This window comes from Opisthocomus hoazin, chromosome 6 (assembly GCF_030867145.1).
Source record: "Opisthocomus hoazin isolate bOpiHoa1 chromosome 6, bOpiHoa1.hap1, whole genome shotgun sequence".
Lineage (NCBI taxonomy): Eukaryota > Metazoa > Chordata > Aves > Opisthocomiformes > Opisthocomidae > Opisthocomus > Opisthocomus hoazin.
In genome coordinates, this window is record NC_134419.1 from 42,759,836 (window position 1) to 42,775,647 (window position 15,812).

A 15,812-nucleotide genomic window follows, 5' to 3' on the forward strand; every position below is an offset into this window, starting at 1 on the left:
GACTCTGAACTGAAATGCTATGGCAATGTCCCTTATAAACTAGGCCAGCCTACAGGAAGTTTTTATGAATATAGATAGACATTATATAGATAGAATAACAATAATTTTTTTCAAGGATTTATGGGTATAAATACATAAATAATGTCACAAATAACGACCAACATTCTGTCAGGGAAATCACAGCATCAGAACCGGCTACATGTCGTGCACTACAGTGAATGTTTGATATATAACACAGCTAATACATCTGATAGCAGCTGAAATTCATCTGACGAGGATGACGAGGAACCAAACACTGGGGCAAATATCTTCTAATAAGGTCTCACAGGGCTCTGTTTTCATAGACACAGTAAAGGGAAAATCTAAGTCCTCAGGCTTATAAGCAGACAAAAGTAAAAAAAGCCTAAGATCAAAATCAATACGAATCTGTCCAGCTGGTGTCCTAAATACCAAAGTATCAATAATATGGCTTTGGACTTACAGGCAAGATTGAAACCTTGGGGAAGTTATGCAGTGTCTCCCATTCCCTTCTCAGGTATTCAAGTGAACCCACAAACACAATGTGCTTGAGTTCATGGTAGTGAAAGTTGCTGGCTCGTAATGGCATCACTAAATTTCTTAATCCAATCAAAGCAGATTTAACATCCCCAAATATGCAAACGACTACATGCCCACTTAAAACTGTCATCGCTGCTTCACTTCGAGTCTAAAAAAAAACAAAACAAAACAAAAAGACAAGGGAGAAATGAAACAAAGGGAAGCTTAAATCATGTATTGAGTTTTAAACCAGGAAAAACACAACTGTCAATATTGTTCATGCACAAAGAAGCAGTTTGATAATAGCTGTTCATTTTACCCTTATTTGTCCTTCATTAAAAGTGCTCAGCAGAAGAAAATTTCTTTCTTGTTTGCAAATCCTTCAGTGTTCAGGACGACATTGTACTGGACCGGACTCTGGTCCTGTTTATGTTTCTACACACGTGGATTAAGACTCTGGTTACAATCAAAGTACTGTGGGTTTAGCTAAGAACAGAATTTGACCTACTATGCATTTAGCCATTAAAAGGATTATAGAAAAGAGATGCAAACCCATGCCTTAGCTGGCGAATCACTAGTGGGTTTTATTCAGGACCAATTTGAAAAGGAAAATGTGAGTTCCCACTGGTCTGAGTAGGGCGTTATGGCATTACACATATCTGTTGAATCGAGGACTGTAGTCTCTTAAAGTTCTTTTAGGATAAGCTGCTACTACCCTGAGAAGCAAACAAAGAACGCTCTACATGGCTCTGCTTTACAATGGATGCTCACCGTACTCCACAGAACTTCTCTCAGTAACAAAAAACTAGTGTGCAAGACCGTGACCGATACCAACTTTTCAGGCCCACTGGACCTCCTGAGTCGTTGAACAGATAAAAGGAAAAAAGCCTCATGGGGAACATTTGAATAATGTTCAGAATTATCTTCTTGTCTCAGTGACAAGAACAAATTTTTTTGCACTAATTTCATCAGTGGTAATGTCAGTTGAGCAGGCAACTCAAACACCAGGATGATTAAATAAAGCCATTAGGAAAATATGACTTTCATTCCTAGAACCAGCCTCGGCATTATTGTACTCCATCAAATAGTTGTAGATCTACAATATCATGTTGTCAAGAAGTTGTACAATCAGTATCATTCCATAGAAGTTTTGCCAATGAATAAAACTAAGACAATGGTGGACTGCAAAATTTTCCCCTTACTTATCCGTAGTATATATCCTTTTCGTAATTATGGAAGCGTGACAATGTGCAATACAGATTGGAACATGCAGCAGAGGTGTTTGCTATGTAAGAATGGGAACTCCAAGTAGAAGTTTTTTCACCAGTTAAAAAAATACATGAGCTTTCAATGTCTCTGGAGCAATTACACTGATTTTCACACAACTCTACCAAGAGAGTGGTCTTGGCCCTTCAAACAGCAGAACACATGAACGAATGCTCAAGTGAAGTATGTAAGTTGTCCCATGCCTCTGCCTATGTGTCTGGAATACTCAGACTTTACAAGACAGAGACCAAGTCTTGAAAGAAACTATGTAAAAAATGTCACTGTATAATCATTGATCTGTGTGTAGCCATGTACATTGGACTGTATGTCAAAAAAAGTTCCTTACTACCTGATACTGCTGTAATCTTGCAAAGCCAAAACAGACCTTGGGCAGAAAAAAGAATTCTTCTTTGATTGAGGCACCATCAAGTATCAATTAGAAGACAACCTGGGAAATCCCATCATCTACAAATTATGTACTAATTTGTACTTATGTGATCTCTAAGGACAGCGTTAAATTTGCATGGATATGAATGTAGACATAAACTGTGGACAGTGACTTTGAAAAGGTGTAGGGAAGCATTTTGCTAGCAGTGTCTTTATCGGTGATGATGCATGAAGCAGAAAGAACCTGGCCCAACTTATAGATTGACATGCTGTCGGGGGGAAAATTGACATGGCACCACCATGAGACGACAAATGAGGCACTCCACAGCACCATTTTTGGAGAAACACTTTTCAAAGTGGGACAACATGTAAAGGTTTTCTGCTGAAATGTGTTTAGAACATGAAGGCAGATTTCTAGCTCTGTCTGTTACAAAGTATTGTACAGCAGGGCTTCCCCTCCGTGCCTGCTGAAGACATCTAAATGCATACTATTTAAAGCTGTTCAGCCAAACTCCGTATCACAGCTCAGTCTCTCGAATTTGGAATTGACTTGCTTGACTGTTTAAACACCCATATTGCAATTCCAAGCAATGCCACGGTTATTACAGAGACCCCCGAGGAGAAGTGGAGACAAGCTTTTAACCCCTGATTGCTAGAATAAACTGGGGCTGTCACCGTCATTGGCTACACCATGCCACAGTGCAGGAAAATCTAAGAGAGCAGGCTCAGCAAAAGCTTTATGAAGTGTGACAAAGTGAAGATCCACTAGGGAGTTCATTTCAAATATCATCAGTTTTGTGTATGAGATCTGGAGTTAGTTACTTGTTACTCTTAGGTATGAGTACATGAACACAAGTGGCACAAACTTTCACCAGGCAAAATAGACTGTGATAGGCCTTCTAATTATTTTTAATGACTTGATTCAATTTGATGGTTTCCCCAGTTGCACAAATGAAACCCAGACTAGGCTCACTGCAACATGCTGGAAAGGCAGAGTAGTAATGCTACTTACTCTGGCCTTTTTGGGCATCTTGAAATGTTGGAAATTGAGAGAGAAGTTCTAAGAGAGCAAAATTCACATAAATAAATAAGAGATAATGCAAAGAAACACTTGCCTGTATTAGAATCATTACTGCCTTGTGTAAAGAGACAAACTGTGTATCTAAATATTTAAGGATTTCCAATCTTAATTCTCTAAAGGTTTAAACTCAATATGGAAATTTCAGCTTATGAAAAAGAAATTGCCAATTTTGGACCAATTTTTATTTTTGCACTTGGCATACAGATTTACATAATCATAATTCTTTAACCAAAATGCTAGCTTTGATTTCACCACACTGTGTTTCTGACTTCAATATGTTGGATTTAACAACAGTAGAGGTTAATTTTTTGATCCATTAGACATCAGTTCCATGGTTCAAATAACCTCTTTTCAAACACGACTTATCATCAGTACCTACCAAAATGACCTTTTCAATGTCCTTGGCTGGACACCAATGAAACATCCCTGTAGAGTCATATTTTTTCACATTGGCATCCATATTGTCAATCTGCTCATTGCCAGGAATTAACAAGGGGTCATGCCTGGGGAAAAACAAGATGAGGACAACATAAGTGGAAAATATTATGAATTATGGATGGAAAGATATCCCTAGAGCTGTGTACAAAGAGGGACAAAAGTAAAAAAATGAAATGTATTTACACTTTAACATGCTTTCAACAGGGGCACTTTTAAACAAAAGCTGAAAAGAAAAAGGTTAATTTTTAAATTTTGGGTGCAGTTTCAAAGGTTTTCTACACTCTTTGCACACTAATAACCATTTCATTTTAAATGTGGCTTTCTGACACCATCACATCCATAAAAGTTTTTTTTCTTATCAGTCCCACCCCTCCAAAGTAAATATTGGAGTTGCTATTAGCATCTACAATGAAGTCGAAGGGACAGGAACAGAGCCCCATGCTGACTGACTGGCATAAGTATGGAAAGCCAATTACTTGCTTTTACCATGTACAACTTCTGACGTGATGCTCTTCGCAGTAAAAGCTTTAACAGGCTGCACTTTAAATATTTTAGCAATTTGCCCAATCATATTTTGCCTTCCCAAACTGAAGCCCTTTAAAGATTCAACAGCATGTCATTTCAGAGCAGGCTGACTAACAAATGCCCACATCTGGAATACATGATTTTAATACCAAACAACAATGTCCATTTTCTCTGACAACTCTACCTGTGATAACCTTCAAAGTGCTTTTGCAGAAAGATTTTAAAGCACAAGGCTTCTCAAAGGAGGAGCAAATAAAAGACATTTTTATAAACGTGCTCTCCAGCAACGTAGTAACACCTAAGCACAGACACACACAGTTCTTTAATTTATATGCTAAAATCAAACATTAAGCTAAGTACTAAGTAACTCCAACACTCTCAGATGTTAGCAAGGGCCCCTAAGTGATTGTATTATACAACAGCATTAGAAGGAGGACCGTGTTTACAAGGCACAGGGTAAACCGACCCTAAACTCTTAAGTTCAAGGAGGGAACAGAGCTTTGTCTGGCAAAACTACAGTCTTTACTTAAGTTATTTTGTCATGAGTGCCTGAAATGTCACGATACAGAATTCTAGCATTCAAAAGAAGAAAATATTTGCAATGTAGGTATATGCCAAGTACTCCGAGACAGGCAGACAAATTTTAAAGCAGTTTGCCTTTTCAAGCCTGTTAAAGAAATGCCCATGTTGCCTGAACTCTCAAAACTAGAAAGTTTCCTGCTTTTAAAGCATACGAGCCAGCAGACTGTGGTGAGAAGCTCTCTTCTGCATTGCCTACTAAAGCAGACCTCGAACATTCTGTATGATATAGATTAATTCATCTTGCATATAGTATGGTAGGTTACAATGCTTAAAAAAGTTCTGCTTGCATGTCTCAAAAAGGTAGTCTCTAATTCTGTCTTGGTGATGAATTTGTGTAATTTTATAGCCGCTGATCATACATCCATTGAAATCAGTGGAAAATTGTCATTCATATCACTCAAACGGGGCAACTCCACAGAAAGTGGCTTAAAAGAACTCAAGAAACTATTAATACCATGTTCCACTTCAACCAAAATCTTTTGATGCTTTAAGGAAAACCAATGCACTACACTGGTTGCCACTACTTGGCAAAGCCACAAGCCAGATTCATCTGGAAAAAGAAAAACTACATTTTCAAAGTTTTTTTCCATTCACTCAACAGAGATAGAGCTCAGCGTGTTCCCTTACGGCAGCAGAGGAGTCTCCAGGGCACTGCCTGGAGCCTCTGACCCTACTCCAGGTTTAGTAAGCCTGGCATAAGCTTGCTCCTTCTTTTGCAGAAAGCAGAGATGACTTCTTGGTGCAAAAGCTGTACCAAAGGGTTTCGTTGTGATTCGATTTTTTTTTTTTTTATTTCCAGAAAAATATCTAGGCTCTGCATTCTCTTACTCCATTTGTCAGCGAGCCACAGCCGTGGTAGCTCTGGCTGAGAGCTACCTGTGGTGCCCTTCACAGGGCATTCTGTGCTGCTCACGGTTGCATGTGCTACAGTAAGGTCTCCAAGCATGGATACAACTCCATCTGAAGGTTGCGCTATTGTTCAGACAACGTTTAGCCGTACTCTGTCCCAGCTATGTTTTCTCATGGAATGCGTTAGCTATGTATTTCAAAATAAGCAAGTTTGCCAGCAGGTTAGGAATCTTCAGGAGCTTCCACTGAGCAAAGCTTTCCTTTCTGTTTTTTTTTTCCGTTAACCTTTCACCAGATATTTCCCCATCAGCTTTTCGTAGCACAGCACTGAAACAAAAGCAAAGTTCACTGATCAAATTGCCTCCTATTTCATCCAGAAATTAGATGTACATAGAAAGGAATTTTCCTTTTCCCTTTCACTTCATCAGAGAAACTATAATATATCAATTTGTGAAAAATGCCACACTAATTTTCTAATCAGTGTTTCTTTTCTGCTCTGAGATTTAAAACTAAATAGAACATCTGCAGCTTTCACACAAGTGAGTATTTAGCAATACTCTAACCCCAGTCACAGAAAGGATATAAATTGAAAGGAATCTTATAACAAAGAAGGTGATAACAGATACCTGACATCAAATTACGGTCAACTGCCTTGAAGTCTGAGGCAATTTTTAGTGTGTGCTTAAAGCCTAACATAGTTCCCTCGTGGGCAGGAGCCTTGCATCCTAAAAGGGAATATTCAAAGTAGCTTGTCCAAAGATTGATTAGAATTTTACCTCAATACCATATTTTCTAGTTATCTTAGGTTTAAACAGACGTGTGCTGTGCAAGGGGTGAAGAATGTGAATCATCAGACGTAACTCCTTATTGAAGTTTTAGGTAACTACTAGAGATATTCTTTTAAAAAAATTTTAAAAAATTAATACATGCATAAAATCAATATTTTCAACCTGATAAACTGGATTCTTTCCTTCACTGCTTGGAGTACAGCAAGTGGGAGCCTTAAAAGAAGCAAACAGTATAGGTCACACCCCAAGAAAGTATGCTAATAGATACTATCATACTACTTTTACTCTAGGAAAATGGATTATTGCCTGAGAAGGAAACCGTGCTAAGACTAGCCACTCTGTGTGTTTCAGAATCTGTGGTTTCTTGCATATAAGTGTTTACTAAATTTAAGTCTTTTGGGCTAAGCTATTATTTTTCTCTCTCCTTGATCACTGACTTTTCATTCTCAATAAAGCAATCCCTGAAGATGTTTAAGAAGGTTGAAAACTGTTTACTACTGAGGTCCAAATTTGTCCTCAGATGTTAGAAGATACGCTGGCTTATGTACTTAAAAACCGAATTGATCTTTGGACTTTTTTTTTTTTTTTTAAAAACTATGGTCATTTTATGAAGTAATACAGTAATAAAATAGTATTACTACTTTGGACATACATGCTCTCATTAATATAAACCTGTGTTGCCAATACTAAAAATTAATTAAGACAGACACACAGAGGCTAAGGCTGTTGAATCTGCCTAAGGGTTTGGACACCCTCTTCCTATTAAAATTCATATTACACTAAGTATCACATTTGTTGCCCTTACGGACAGATCATGGACTGAATGTTTCCAGAGCCCCTCTGCCCCCCTCACCCTTGAAGCTGGCCCTGTCAAGCCACGCTCAAGTCACATTGGCAGGTTATTGGGGAGATGCTTGTCCTAGTACTGCAGCTATTATGTTCTCCAGGGCTGTAAAGTCATCTGCTTGAAAAATCAAATTATAAGAAAAAAGCCACCTTCCATCAGCTAAAATCCATAGTGTTTCTTTTAAACTAGATGTTGTCTTTTATGGCTTGCGATGATCGAAGCATTCGGTCATTCCAGTAGGAAAAAGCAGGTGCATATAGCGTGCACGTGAGAAAAGGAGCAGAAAGTTAAACTTCCCTCATCCATAACCCCAGCTTGAAAATAGCTTTTTTAGTTCTTATGGCAGACATTACATACGCATGACTTCAAACGAAGAGCAAAATATCATGTTTTCAATGTTTTGAAGAGCATGTAATGCCACTTATGATCAATTAAACTTGAAAACGACACTAAATGCCACGCTACAGCTGCAACCCCAAAAAGCCTGCCTGGAAGACAACAGCCTAAAGCAAAACCATAAATCCCACTTCCAGCAAATCTACTGCGAGGAAGTCAACATTACATTTTAAAGAGCACTGCTTTCCTAGCACACATTTATAACTACTGCAAGCTTCTTATTTGGCGGTTCTGAGTCTGGAAGTTCTGAGTAACGATGGGATGGACAGAACTGAACAGACCATTCAGGGTCAAAATGTCTGCCTCATTAAATGACTGTTGTTTGGCATATCCTTGGCTTCTGTCACCTTTGTCTTAACCCTCTTGCTATCATTCACACTCACTTTTGAGCATTAGGGCAATACACCTTCACCGATCTGCAGTGGAACCTCTCTATATGTTGAGCACCGGGAATGAGAATACTGAATATGACCAGAAGGGACCCTGGTGGTGTTTGAAAATAAACTGTAACCTGTTAGTCTTTGCACATCAGTAAAATGATGTCTTGGCTACTTTTTAGTCTGCCCTACAATAAAATTCTTCTTATATAACATCAATGGTGAAAGATCCCTGGGAACAACAAAACTCCTCTTTAACCTCTGTTTGTTAAAGTCTGCAATTATGCCCTTCTCAGGTAGATTTACCATATCTGTATTTTGCCCACAAAAAGATTTTCAGCAGTCTCCTGCTCTAGTTTCAAGGTCTTGAAACTCACCTTGCCTTTGGGCCAGGAATTTCGAGTTTTTCTACCTGACCTTGGATGTGAATAACTGTTTGCGAGTGTATGCGCGTACATCCTTAATTTTAGGAGGAAGGAGTGGGTTTGCTGAAGGTAAGATAGGAACTGAAGACCCACTAGAGGATGTCTCATGCCTTTGAAATTTCTCCTACAACTACCCTAACAAATTGTGGCAATTAAGACGCTGTTAGTGTTAGATGTAGGCAGCCAGTGCAGGTGCTAATAATTTAAAAAGCATTTAGAGCTTTTGCACCCTGGCTGAATATTTCATGATGTGCTGCATGTTTCACTATTTACTCAGTGGGCCTCTGTCACTTCAGTCTTCTCTGACTGCTTTGACTGGTGCTATAAAGCTCAAACAAGATAGAGTGACGGCTTGTCACAGGCAAACTCCACTGACTCCGGCAGCTTGCTGGGACTAGCTGCAAAGGTTGTCACGACATTCTGATGGAGTTCAGCAAATGTTTTGTGACTAATACACCCCACATTTGTCGGCTACCATTAGCCATTCACTGTGACCCTCTGCAGTCGGTGCGGATGGCATTAAGCTGTAATGAGAATTTGTTGCCTACTTGTGTTACGCTAATGACACTCTCTGACTGATCTTTTGCAGGTTAATCAGCAATGAAATTCGTAAGGATCCAGTGCTCAGATGCATGGGGCTTTACAGAAGAAAAACCAGTATAACAAGAGAAAGAAAACCCACATTTACTGTTAAACGCTTTTATTGTCACATTCAGAAGCTGTCCTAATATTGGCTACAATCTCACAATGTCTTTCTCCCTAAATCTACAAAGAATGGTGTATCTAATACAGTGGTTGGTACCTAATGTCCTGTGCATGGGCTGAATCAAGAATACTAACAATTCTCCTTCCTTCCCTCTTGCTCTGCTCAGACGCCGCTGGAGCTTTTTTTTATCCTCAGAAGCCTTAGCAAAGGGTTAATTTATCAAGACTACTGAGGACACTGATATAGAGCTGTTTATTGTAAGAGTCTTGTTCATTAAAGTATCTTGATACCTCAGGACATGCTCAGAATACGCTTCTCAAGTATGAGTCCCCTCACATAGAAAAGTAACAAAATAATTAACTTTTAGACTTTTATATGAGCAATTTAATGAGGGGGAAACAAGGCACACAGCCAATGTATCTTCTGCTTTTAATATTTCCCATTGATATCTACTCAAGCTGCAGAACCAGCAATCTTTGAGGTGTAGGAGAATAGACCTGAAAAAATATTTTTTCATTTGTAAAAAAATAAACCCACAGTGAAGTGGCATCATAAAATGTAGGACCATTTTTTACCACTTAAATGAAGTGTGTAGCCTTTATACCTTATGATAAAAGCTACCACTTTTGCAAGTTAAAGTTTATAAGAATACATTATTTTCTTTAAAGCTGGAGAGTTTTTTCTGTCCATTGCCTTGATCTGAGTGGATCTTCTGTTACCCTGAACTTTACAAAAAAGCCTGTTGATTTTTTCTCTTGGAAAATTCTCCTTCTCTTTCCTGACACTGCTCTCCCATCTCAAAAGCACTTGAGCAAGATTTCACAGTACTTTAAAAAAAAAAAATCTGATACTGTTCATATTCCCATGGTTTAGAACACAACTACCAATGGTAACAACAGTCACAGGGCTAACATATACTACCCCCCATCATTCAAACCTTTACATTCTATAACCTTGTTATAAACAGGTCTAAGATAACAGAGTGATAAAACTGGGCTACTCCTGTTGCTCGTGTTGGTTTTAGTGAACTTGTAAAGCAGAATCAGGCCACAAAACGTGCTATTAAATACCTGCCATGCTGAAGATGAGCGATCCTTGCTTACTAGCACTGCATAAAGTTAGCCTTCTAAACCCTTAACAAAGGTTGTACATTTTAGAGTACATGATGGAAATCTTTCAAGGCTGAGGGACATAAACATAAACCATTGCTATGGTTAACCAGTGAGCTTTCACTTCTTCAAACCTTACCTTGATGCCTGGTTTAGGGGAGTCATGGAAAATGATCAGTCTGAGCTTATTTTACCAGTTTTTGCTTGAGAAATGTTCCCCTCTAGACCTCCCATCGCTCTCTCCGGTTCCTATGAGATAGCTCACAGTCTCAGCTCATGGAAGCGCAGCACTGTGATGGCAGGGGCAATGCAAATTCACCCTGAGTGGCATTAGCAGAAATGTGTGAGTTCATCTGAGTATACGTAGCTGGGTGGGTGGATGAGAGCCATTGTTCATATACTTAGCATATTATTTCCCCCTCGACTTCAGATAAATAATCTCATTAGGTTTCCAGAAAGGTATGCCAAAAAGCTCACTTTTTTCCATGTCACTTAGCTGAGTCTTGACAGTCTCTGAGCAAGTTTTATGGTTTGGCTGGGAATTATTTTAGATCCTTGATCAAGAAAAATCCTCAGGCTTATGAAATTCTACTTGGCAACACACTGAAAACCCAGTGTCCTCTGATGCCTCTGATTCTTATGTGATCAGGGACACTAATGATAAAGACCCTTTGCTGAGTATGCTACTTGTCTAGAGGCCTATGTCAACTGCACCACTACATTCAGAGTGGACAGGGACAAACTATTTGTTTGCTCTTCAGGCCCCTTGGGCCCTGTCATATGCTATTTGTTCTTGCATTAAGAGGTAGTTCGACTCAGCTGGGCTGACATTTCCTTCAAGTCAGTGTATTCCACTCATGCAGTAGCAGCTACCAGAGCTTTAAGTGTGGACTTGAGCCCCAGCAACAATCCTTTTAAGTGGCTTTTTTGATGCATATACAGGGCTTTTCAAATTTTTACCGGTCATTCTGGAATCCAGAATGACACATTTTTTTTTAAAACTAGCTTTGCTATTTGATAGTCAGGCGACACAGCCTCCTCACATTTAACATGGCTGTTCATCAGTAACATGCATCAAATCTGTGACTAAATGATGAACAGGGGACTTGATATCACTGCATGACACCTGAGGTATCAAATGGTTCTACTTCTCTGTCTCATGAAGGAGACCTGATATGTGTTTACTCTGCTGCTCGCAGCTTTCCTTCCTTTTCCTTCTACTTCTTATTTTAATTTTTATTGTAATAGGATGTCCTTGTGTTCACATCTCCACAGGAGAAGTATCCATTTTTTCCTGCTGAAGTTTAGGTTATTTTTAAATAATACTCATGTTCTTGTGGGTTTCATTGGACAGACTTCTGTTGATGTAAAACATATAGAAATACTCATGACAACACAGAATATTTTTCTAGTTAATTCACATTTTTAGCCACAGTTGGAATTTAAAGGATTTGTTTCTGATTGATTAGATTCTTCCAGTATTGCATCAGTGCGATTCTGCTCATGTCATTTGATGCGATGCAGGATTCAGTTAGAACAGTGACTTTCTGAACATGAATCTAGACCGTCTGCGATACATACAAAGAACATCTGCATGCCTACCATCTATTCATTTCAGTTCGTAAATTCTTGGCATTTAGAGACAGCAACATCAAAAAGATGACATCGAAAAGATGTCTTCAATCTATCTATGCGAATTGTACTTGGTAATTCATCTTTCTACTTCTGCGTGAGTAAATCTCAAAAATTCCCACTTTCTGACCAGGTCCAAGTAAGCACCTGTCAGACCTCTTCTCCTGACATCCCTGGGAATACCTATTGTACAGCTTCTGTCCTCTGTTCTACTCCAGTGACAGCAGAAGTCCAAGTTTTCTCTCATGGCATAATACCTTTCCCAATTTGCCCCAGTCACTGCAGAAATCTAAAATCTATGCAGAATTTTCAACACTATCTTCACCATAGGGCTGCTCAGAAAGTAATTACAGAGTCACAGCTCTGATGACAATTTATAAATGAGCTTTGCACATATTCCTCCTTTATGTGCTCCAGACTTCTTGTCCTCCAGGCCTCCTCTAGATGCAGGATCACAGCTGAGGAGGGACAGGGATGAAGCCGGCTTTGAAAAGGAGCTTTTAAAGCAAATTCAGGAAAAAATATTGCAAAGATAAATATCAGCTACAGACATGACAGTGCTTTAGCTGATTTACCTCTTGTGTACTTTTAGCTGACATACACTAAAGATTTCTGGGCAGGAAAGCAAGTACCTGTCACTTCAGGTAATTTAGGAGGAGACAAAACAGCAGATAATACAGCCCACCTTTGTTTATCGGAAAGAAGAAAAGCATTTGGCCATTACACACAAAGCTTAACCGAGTTCTCTTCTGATTCAATCCACTTTCTCCTGTTTAGCACCTTGAACCAAAATGAAGTCAGCGTAGATAAAGGGTAAGACAAAGACATGGCTGGGTCTGGGGAGAGGTGGAGGGTGCCAGCACAGAGCTGGTGCATAAATTTAGCAGCAAGGGAGAAGAGGAAGAAAACAATGTCTGGCTTTGGAAGCCTGGCAAGTTCTCCACTCGCTGCTCGACCTGTATTTAGCAATTCTGATGTGCTACTGAGCAGACAGCTCAGGCTCAGGACGACTACTCTCCCTCAGTCCCTCTTCAGCAGGCAATGAAAGCAGGCTCCACTTTGAAAATCTTCCCCCATCATGCAAACTGACACAGGCATGCTTTTCAAAAACCCACAGCCAATCTGTTGATCATTACTTATTTACAAAGGCCTTCGGGCAGAAAGTCCTGTAAAAACCATACTTGATACGGTATACACTAGCTTTTTCTGCTTGTGGAAAAAAGTACCCCTAAGGCTACCTCAAACCATCACTTTCTATTGCACATAAAATGTACCGTGTAACACTAAAGTATTTAATATATATGGTATAATATATCTACAGGAAAGGCATTTGTGTAGAAGTATGTTACCCTGTATTTGGTAATTTGATGTTTTGCTGAAGGCTATGACTTGAAAAAGCCTGCACCTAGTACAGAGGACCTGTCATCTCAGTACCCAAGAGCCAATAGAATAAAGAAGTACCCTTAAGCAGCAAAACTTTGACACAGCTTTGAAGCATATGAAAACAGTATAACTCCCCAGAATTATTATTACTCAAGATCAAAGAAATGAGGCATACTTTACATAGCAAACAGGGACAGTGCGCTCAGCTCCAAATGTTTCCGCTCTTTCTCTCTCTCTCTCTCTCTCTTTCTTTTTATTTCTACTTCCCAAAAATTAGGATGGGGGGGGGGGGGAATCTCTCACATGTTTAAAACTTTAAGTGGTTAAATCTATTAGCACCAGATAAGAAGACTGTCCAAAGGTAAGTAGATTGAAAGCAATGCTAGCATGACAACTGGCACCATAAAAATGAGAAGCTTGCCAGTATGTTCATTTTATTCTTCCTCGTAAACTGTAAACAAGCATGTAAATCAGTGTCACATGGGGAAGGCTGAGCTAACAGCAAGGCAGAGAACTTTTAATGATACGTTTAACAGAAATAGATGGTCAATAGGAAAAAAAAGCCACAGCTGGGTGCATTTTCCCCTGTGAATCAATCTCACTTTTGGTTCTGTAGTCTACACAGACATGAAGATGACTTGTAGAAGTTACGTCCTTGAACATGCCCTAGATTGCAGCAACAATAAACAAATATGGACGCTTTGGTAACTGGCCATAGAAAATTTCCAGTCCACCGATGGAAGTACAAAGAAAAATAATACCTAGCTGTATTCAGAATTGTTAAAGGAACAAAATCATTGTCACCAATAAAAGTAATGAATAACTTTATATATCTATATATAGAAAGAACTATATACTCATATTAATTTTTTTCACTTAACCTCTGCAACTGCACAGCAGTTACTGTCACATATACACCCAAACTGGATGGATGTGTCTGTTTATATATGTAAATAAGTTTACCTTTTTCAGTATACACACACAGTGGAAAATCTCTCCTATGGTATCCAGTTCTGGATACAATTATGGACTGAGGTTCTAGCCTGGCTACTTTAGATATGCAAAACCAGAGCAGGAATGGCTTCCTTGTAGAAAACTCCATGTCGGCTATTCCTGTTCAGAACCTGTTCTGACTGACTTGAGCAGGGAAAAGGTGAAGCACAGTGAGACAGAAAGCAAATGCCATATTATTTTAATAGGTTACAATGTTGTGTTGCAGTTCTAGTTTTACCAAATCTCTTAAAGGTAATTTGTCCTATGGATGGAAACTACATAGTTATACAAAGGCGTATTGGTGTAAAATAATGTATACGTAGCAACAGGGGAAAAATACCATTAATAAGATGATGTTTTCATCACCCACTTTTCAAGTATATACTACCATCTTCAAAATCCCTGTATTTCATAATTAATGTGCTTTTAGCCTGAGTAAAACTGCATTAGTTTTGAACTTTGCTTTGGCAAGTACACAGATTATTAGACTTTTTTATCAGTCTAAATCAATTAACAGAAATTTGATTTCAATCGACAGGATAAAAGGAAGGTAATATTCAGGTTCATTTTTGATTGTGATGATACATCTCACATATGGCCTTAAGTACAGAAAACAGTACTCCGAGGGAATCCAGCAAAAAGAGAATTGCCCGAGGCAAACTAACCACATGAGTTCCCCTGATTGGTTACTGCTATCATTAGTGCCACTGCTGTTTAAGAACTACACACGGACAGGACAGGGTGACAGCTAAGACTTTAAAGTCTATGTATTTTTCAAACAGCTTTTCAAACTGTTTTTCATGACAGATTTTTTTTCAGCTCTATCATTAACTGCTGACAAGCTGACAGAATAAATACTTCAGGCTTTCAGAAACCGTCTAACAACCTTTTTTTTCCACCTCCTCCCCTTAGTTTTGATGTGGGGGGAGGAGAAGAGGAAAGAAGGAAGAAAGGAGATGAAGATAAGAGTTTCCTACAGTCTTACCTCATCAGTTTGGGTGAGGAGTTGGGTGAATTTCGCATGCCTCCGTTTCGCTGCTTTTTTTTGGGTGATAGTGTCGACGGCTGCTCATCTTCAACTGGAAATATAAGGAACTCATGAGATTAAGTACTGCTCTAAGGGCAATACGAAATACAAGTGAAGTAGCAAAGAACACACACTCTATGTCCATTCACGCACTGATATTTCATTGCTAACATAGGCCCAACAGTAATAAAAATCAAATACATGTTAGTTGAAGAGATTGGTTTGAAGGAGGAGCAGGGAAGAGTACCAGGGTTTTGAACACAGGCGTTCAAATTGGTTTCATACTTCAAAAACAAAGCGGGGGGGGGAACCACATTCGGGTTATTCTGAGAGTTATTTTTAGTTAATCTGCACTACAGAAAAGTAGAATTAGTGCTCTGCTATATTCCCAGAAAGATGAAGTACTATTTGCAATACCAACATAACAGCTGCCAGCCTGCTTTTGCTAATGAACTAGACACCAG

At 39.0% G+C, this 15,812-nt stretch overlaps 1 protein-coding gene across 21 annotated transcripts in view; it reads right to left on the minus strand.

Annotated features, from left to right (window-relative positions):
* Window positions 1–15,812, minus strand: part of KCNMA1 (potassium calcium-activated channel subfamily M alpha 1) — a 510,287-nt gene that overhangs the window by 58,849 nt on the left and 435,626 nt on the right. For all 21 annotated transcript variants that reach the window (XM_075422929.1, XM_075422930.1, XM_075422928.1 and 18 more), the window contains 3 exons: window positions 15,307–15,400; window positions 3,651–3,774; window positions 482–706 (listed from right to left, as the gene is read on the minus strand). In XM_075422929.1, coding sequence (XP_075279044.1) covers window positions 482–706; window positions 3,651–3,774; window positions 15,307–15,400 — 443 coding nt within the window. The remainder of the gene's footprint in view (window positions 1–481; window positions 707–3,650; window positions 3,775–15,306; window positions 15,401–15,812) is intronic.